The 7,856-nt window shown below is 45.7% G+C and overlaps 1 protein-coding gene across 1 annotated transcript; it reads right to left on the minus strand.

Moving 5' to 3' along the window:
- Positions 1-3,751: 3,751 nt before the first annotated feature.
- LOC138961313 (uncharacterized) lies at positions 3,752-4,246 on the minus strand. Its single transcript, XM_070332914.1, has one exon. It carries the CDS (start codon positions 4,244-4,246, stop codon positions 3,752-3,754), a length of 495 nt encoding a protein of 164 aa, XP_070189015.1.
- Positions 4,247-7,856: the final 3,610 nt, after the last annotated feature.

The following is a 7,856-nucleotide window of genomic DNA, read 5'->3' on the forward strand; positions in this document are numbered from 1 at the left end:
GACATGACATGTTCCGTTTAGTTCCATTGCTGTTTCTACGGTGTACTGTTGTTTCGTTTGCACGTGCACACACGAACGCGTGTGAAAACGGGGACACTGATAACCTTCACAACATCCGCAGAACACACAACTGTGTCGACCTAGTATCGTTAATCTATTGGAATGTGTCAACTAGGGGGGAGTGGGGGAGGGGGGGTCTCTTGACAGTAGCTTGCAGTTTTTTTTAAAGTTACATGCGCATGGTCTGACACGATTCGTAGTGAATCTAATGGCCCCCTTGACGTTGAAGTCTTACTCATGTGACTATAGAGATTGTAATACGAGATTGAAACAAACTTTGCACCGCCTTTTTGCAGAGTATGGGTCGTACACAATGTACGCCATCCCAGTAAGGATAAACATCATAAAGTTACGGCATAATTTCCATATGGGTCAGCATAGGTTCAGTAATGCAGAGACGTACGGGCGTCTCTGGGTCGTCCACGACCCTCTAAGCACTGTGTAGGTTACAGGACAGTCAGATTTCACCATACGCTAACTTCCACGCTTATCAGAACACGCAGAGACCACCATGTACATTGAGAAAGGAAACAAACTTGAATCGGTCCCGTACAGCAAAATAAGTTGAAGTGACATTAAAACCCAACAACCAACCAATTGTAGATGACACGAAGAACACATGCAAACTGAGAAAGAAAAGAAACATAATCGGTCCCAAATAGCGAAATATTGACCAAAAAAACCCAACGACCAACCACGCTTTACATACAACGAAAAGTATCCCTTTAATTACTGAAAAGACTGTCCCTTTAAAGTAAGTTTACAGCATAGTTAAAAGACACCTTGAGCTAACCCCCACGCTTTACATACCACGACCAGCACCCCTTTAATTGCTGAAAAGACCGTCCCTTTAAGGTAAGTTTACAGCACAGTCAAATGACACCGTAAGCTAACCCCACGCTTTGCATACCACGACCAGCACCCCTCTAATTGCTGGAAAGAATGTCCCTTTAAGATAAGTTTACAACACAATCTAAAGACAATGTAAACTAACTACCAAGCTGTACGATAAGTTTACAACAATGTCAAAAGACACTGAAAGCTAAGCTAACCCCCACGCTTAGCAAACCACGACCAGCACCCCTTTAAGTGCTGGAAAGACTGTCTCTTTAATGTAAGTTTACAGCACAGTCAAAAGACACTGTAAGCTAACCCCCACGCTTTGCAGCTGTGCTGCGTTTGCTGGAGGGACTCCAGGGGAAGAAGCGATGGCGTCAATGTGCGGACATGAGTCTCAAGACGTCGTCACAGCCTACGCAAACATCGTGACACGGAGCGAAGACGAGTCAGACTAGCACCTCCACTTAGCTAGCTTTCTTTTTCCTGTTGCCTTTTAAATTGGATGGTGTTTTGCGGGGATGAATGGATGCATGAATGAATGGCTTTGCTTAACGCTTGGAGTAACAGTTCTTATTAAATACTTTGTTGTAATAGGTGTGGTATCTATTGAGAATTCTGTTTCTTTGCGAAAGAATCTTGAGAGAAATTGGCAACGTAACTTGGTTACAAATGTGTTTCTTTGTTGGTCTTTTCGTCTTTCGTAAATCACTGTTAAACCGCTATCAGGAGTGAGGAAACTGACACACAGTGGTAATGGTTACGAATTTAATCAGAGGTGTGACCTATTCTATTCTATTTTAATTGTTAGTTCATTTTGGTACCGTTGATATTTAGTTAATTCCTACCACGGTTCATACATTACGTTTTCACATGAACATTTGCTAAAGAATGGAACCCTAATGAAATACCTGTGACCGATTTTAATAATGGTTTGTACCGAGGGAATTTTTTTCATGGAATAAGAGGTCACGATCGATTGTGGTTATTTTTCTAACGAAAAATATTCAGTTGACCATTACAATTGCATTGTGTCCACCTCCCTGCCCCACATACCCGTGCAGAATGATTACGACGATGCAATTCATCTCGGAAATGAACCAGTCCTGTTAATCAAGCTTGGAACGTCAATAGTTTTGGCAATCGTTACGGCTGCAGTGAACTGGGTTGAACGGACACGAGAAAGAACACAAAAACCACAAAAAACAACCAACCATGTCTCCAGTAATCTCATCACGTCCCCCACTAGGTTTGTCAATTGAAACCTCCTTTATATCGTTTGTACCTTGTTATATATATTAAAATATATTTACTGTAGAAAGTGTGGGGGGGGCTCCTCAGATAAGGAAGAGGGAGCACATGCCAAAAACCAGTCCGTCAACATACCCATTTCATCACTAACACCCTCGCTGCAAGAGGTAAGTAAAAACCTACCCTTTCTGGTTTACCAACCTCTTCCCCCCTTCAGCAGCCGTGGCTTACCTTCTCACCTGCGGCCACCGTCATTTACCTAGGCCAGGTGTGCAGGGAGGGGGTCAGGGGTCGCCTCTCGGAGTCAAACTGTCAGGTAAAGGTGTAAATTGGCGCGGTGGTTACGCGGCTCGACACGCAAAGGCGAAGTGGGGTCGGTTCTTTAGTTTTGCCTTCCTTGGAGGGATTGACCAGACAGTGTTGGGTTGCGATGTGAATTTCCAAGTAGGTTTCGTTGATGGCGAAGGAGCCATGGGGTAGTGTTTCAAGTATAGCAATTAATTGATAGACTCATTAATCTGACAGTAACGAACAGCTGACGCGAGAAGTGAAGAAGTGGAAAGACGAATGAAATCTCACACACACACACACACACACACGCTCGTACACACACACACACACACACACACACACGCACGCACGCACGTACGTTCGCACGCATACATACGATACAAGATACAAGATACAAGATACAAGAAATTTTATTGTCCTCATCAATACAAGGAAATTTGGCATGTGTGTGGCAAGACATAATACACTGATACATAGACATTTACAAAGCAACAACTGAAGTTCAATATCAACACACCCTTACGCACACATACCCACTACTTCAGACACACAGGCTACATGTGCCCCTCGGACGTACGCAACCCACAATTCACCCAGCCATACAACTCCACATGCACTTATTCATGCAGCACTCTAGCGCCCGGCCATGCACAACTCACACACTGGAACCCTCGTACGGCTACATATGACACCCGCACAAACATTACAGCCTCAAACATCGTACTAAATCTACAACTAACAAGCATACATCCACTATCAAACACCGAATACATCATCACACATTACATCATAACATATTGCATTATAACACACGCACAAACATTACAACATCAAACATCGTACTATAATCTACAACTAACAAACAATCATACACTATCAAACACCAAATATATCATCGTACATTAAATTACATCATACCCCCCCACCCCACCATACATTCACAATCGACACAGAATACATCATCATACATATACATTACATCATAACCCCCATACATGCGCAATCAACACATAGTACATCATCATACATTACATTACAACATAACCCCCCCCCCATCATACAAAGTAAACAGACGTCAACATTCCACTCTTACCCCCCCCCCCCCCCCCGCCAATCACACGTCCTCTACTCTACCATCGCTCACACCTACTAAACATCACCCATAGTCCTCCAAGTCACAGTTCACAGCACTCATTGTCCTTCCGCAGTCACAGTTCACATCACCCATAGTCCTCACATCACAGTTCACATCACCCATAGTCCTCACAGTCACATTTTACAGCACTCAAGTCTATCTAGCATACTGTCACATTCACAGGGACTGGTTGTAGAGTCGTACAGCCATCGGGAGGAACGAGTCCCTCATCCGGTTCGTCCTGGCCCGCCAGCACCTCAAACGGCGTGATGAATCACGCGTGGGCTCGCACGATGCGAGCGCCTGGTGCAGAGGGTGGCGGTCGTCAGAGCGGATCATGCTCAGCTTCTTCAGCGCCACACTCGGGAATCGAGTGCTGAGAGGCTGAAGCTCAGAGCCAATGATGGAGCCTGCTCTCTTCACAATCTTCTCCAACCTTTCCATGTCGCCTTTCTTTGCACTGCTGTGGTAGCAGAGCTGGTTGAAGGAGACGACACTCTGAATAGTCGCCTGGTAGAAGAGGTGGAGGATCTGTGGGTCGACGTGGAACTGCCGCAGCTTCCTCAGGAAGAAGAGCCTCTGGTTTGCCCGCTTGCACACGGCGTCCACGTTTGGCGACCAGTCGAGCTGGTTGTCGATGATGGTGCCCAGATACTTGTAGGTATCCACCATCTCGACGCCCACAATCAGGAAGAAGCAGCTTTTTACTAGCTCGAACCCATGTGGACAACGACTGCTGTAGATCTGTAGAACTTTTGGTCTGGTGCTGGCTTAAAAAATGGTTGATAGTGCCAGAAGCAGCAAACCAGCTCCTCTATGTTGGTCATTGATTAATATGAGACTTTGCAAATCAATAAGAAAATATTCGTCTTTAATTTACACAAGTCAAAACTTGCCGGTAGACAAAATATCTATGATAGAGTTACCTCGTCGGAATCCCCCCTGGAATGAGCCAAACTGAGCTGAACAACTAAGCCCCCGTCAGTTCCTTTCGGCAACGTGTGTTTTACTGGGGGAAAGTGTCTCCCTGACGCGAACATCTTGACTCGGGTAGCTAGAACCCTCCAAATGTCACCCGCTTCACAACCGGGTAGGATGGAGGGGGGGGGGGGGCGAGGAGGAAAAGGAATTGGTGGGGGTAGTGGTGGGTGAGATGCGGGCGAGGAGGCAGGGGAATTGGTGGGGGTAGTGGTGGGCGAGATGCGGGGAGGAGGCAGGGGAATTGGTGGGGGTAGTGGTGGGCGAGATGCGGGCGAGGAGGCAGGGGAATTGGTGGGGGTAGTGGTGGGTGAGATGCGGGCGAGGAGGCAGGGGAATTGGTGGGGGTAGTGGTGGGCGAGATGCGGGCGAGGAGGCAGGGGAATTGGTGGGGGTAGTGGTGGGCGAGATGCGGGGAGGAGGCAGGGGAATTGGTGGGGGTAGTGGTGGGCGAGATGCGGGGAGGAGGCAGGGGAATTGGTGGGGGTAGTGGTGGGCGAGATGCGGGGAGGAGGAAAGGGAATTGGTGGGGGCAGGGACCTATATTTAGATATAGGTCTATGGTGGGGGTAGTGGTGGGCGAGATGCGGGCGAGGAGGAAAGGGAATTGGTGGGGGTAGTGGTGGGCGAGATGCGGGCGAGGAGGCAGGGGTATGTAGGATGTATGAGTGTAGGGGATGAGAGAGGAGAGTGTAGGCGTGTTGAAAGTATGCATGAAAGTTGCCGTTCAGGGGTTGTCAGCGAGAGAATCTGAGTGAAGTGTTTATGCAGTGGACGTGCGAACACAGACGACTGCCTTGACTTTACACTTATCTTTTTTTTACCCATTCCAAACTCGGCTCTTTCCCGGTTTTCCAATACGATTTAGTTTGGCAATTTCTTGGATGACGGATGACCTGCTGTAAATGCGCTATGTCTGAGGCTGTTAAAAAAAAAACCACACACACAAAAACCACACACACAAACATCCTGCGGTGGGTCTGCTGGAATAAAGCGTGTGCTCATTGCGTACGCAAGTAATACGCGAGTAACTGCTTTCCGTTGCTGCGGCGATTGCTGCTGCAGATGATGATGATGATGATGATGATGATGATGATGATGATGATGATGATGATGATGATGATGATTTCGAGATATGTCCAGCGAAGACTGAATCGGAATGGTCAATTTCTTTTTATCAAAAGTGGATCATGAGTTCTAAAAGAAAGATATAGCTAGGTTATTTTCCCAACCGTCAGTATCTCAACATCACAATGACTAAAACCTTACAAAAATAACATCCTCTTCAGACGAGCACCATATTTACGACTTGGAATGATTCACTCAGGAAAAAGTAACAAGGGGGAAAAAGGCGGAGAAGACAACATCAGAAAGTGTCGTCTTATCCACATGATTGTGTCAGAAGGGAACAGCCAATGTCTTTCGTTAAAACCCGCACTTCAAAGGTCTCGGGAACAGTAGGGTTGCTAGGAGACGGTTGCATTTTTTATCGCTACAGAGGTGAGGGGGGGGGGTGGTGGTGGTGGTGGAAAGGATATGCTTGGTTATTGCTTGCTTGAAAGTTAGGCGGACACGGAGAGCAGGAGGAAGAAGAAGTTCACAATTGTTTCTTTATATATTTATATGTATACGTATTTTGTTTCGGCAGGAGTACTTGTCAATTATATTTATTTGCACTGGTAACTAAGATTCATCGTACTACATGTAAACGTTCCCTTTGTTTCTTTCCGTTTGGGATGAGTCATATATCTTGAGTCCGTAGTGATACACAGACAGCAAATACTTCTTTATTTGGTGTTTAACGTCGTTTTCAACCACGAAGGTTATATCGTGACGGGGAAAGGGGGTGGGGGAGATGGGATAGAGCCACTTGTTAATTGTTTCTTGTTCACAAAAGCACTAATCAAAAAATTACTCCAGGGGCTTGCAACGTAGTACAATATATGACCTTACTGGGAGAATGCAAGTTTCCAGTACAAAGGACTTAACATTTCTTACATACTGCTTGACTAAAATCTTTACAAACATTGACTATATTCTATACAAGAAACACTTAACAAGGGTAAAAGGAGAAACAGAATCCGTTAGTCGCCTCTTACGACATGCTGGGGAGCATCGGGTAAATTCTTCCCCCTAACCCGCGGGGGGACCAGGGAGGGGTAAATCCTTCCCCCTAACCCGCGGGGGGCCAGCAAATACAAGCGAAAAGAACAATGAAGAGACGGCACGGCTGACAGAAAAACGGACATCCGATAGAAAGACCGAGAGGTACACAGAGAGACAGACCGGCCAACCGACTAACAAACCAGCTACCAACGTACTGACAGACAGACACACAGACTAACCAACTTACAGACCGACAGACAGATTGAACATTCGTCACTTTATCCTCAGATTACACTTCTGACGGAAAATAAATCTTAGCCAAGGGGAGCAACCCCTGGCTTGCAGTAAGCGCAGTTTTCAGCCAGAAAAAGAAGAGATAAGGGTGATTTAATGTGTTGGCTCTTGAGACTTTGACAAGCCGGGAGTCCCTTAGGAAGCTCCTGCCCATACAGAAGTTAATTTCGTCAACACGTAAATCTGGGGGCAGGGAGACGGTGAGTCAATTGTTAAAACACATTTCACCTTGATCTACGCTCGCCTCTCCAGACACTGCAAGGGCGGAGCACTCGACTGCATTGTTCGGTACTTCTTGTTCTGAAAGGTATGAAAAGTCGCGGGAGTTGTTGGGGTTGGGGTTCAGTTCCCAAGCTTGGATGAACTGGTGCATAAGAGAACAGCCACAAAAGCACGAAAGGTCGTTGAAGATGAATCGCACCCCCTGCATGATCAGTTTGCACTCATGCCATCTAGGCGTAGATACAGAGCTGCAAAGTGTAGAACCTCTCGCATGCGGAAGTCGTTTATTCCATCCGCCATCTCAGTTCTCAATGATACCACTTAGTGCATGCATGTGAAACTGAAAAATGTACAATGGAGTTTTCCTCAGAGCTAGCTAGGAATGCATTGTACTCTAATGTTGTCATGTTATTGCTGTGTTTTTTATCTTCATGTTTTAAAATTATCTCCACAACTTATAAAGTATACTTTTACACTAGAATTATGTTTAAACAAATCAAGTATGTATGTTTAATATTATTCTTATGAAGTTTTTTTACAACTATTTAGAATAGAACAGTTTGTTTTGAATGTCAATCACTGGGAGCAGTCAGAAGAGTAAGAATTCTGTTTTGTTCTCACTATCATTTGCTTATGAAGATCATGATGTTGTTCCATTGCTTAGTCAGTCCTAGAAATAATG

This window comes from Littorina saxatilis, linkage group LG3 (assembly GCF_037325665.1).
Source record: "Littorina saxatilis isolate snail1 linkage group LG3, US_GU_Lsax_2.0, whole genome shotgun sequence".
NCBI lineage: Eukaryota > Metazoa > Mollusca > Gastropoda > Littorinimorpha > Littorinidae > Littorina > Littorina saxatilis.

Coding starts and splice junctions, on each gene's coding strand:
- LOC138961313 (XM_070332914.1), bottom strand. CDS start 4,246: ATGGTGGATACCTACAAGTATCTGGGCACCATCATCGACAACCAGCTC.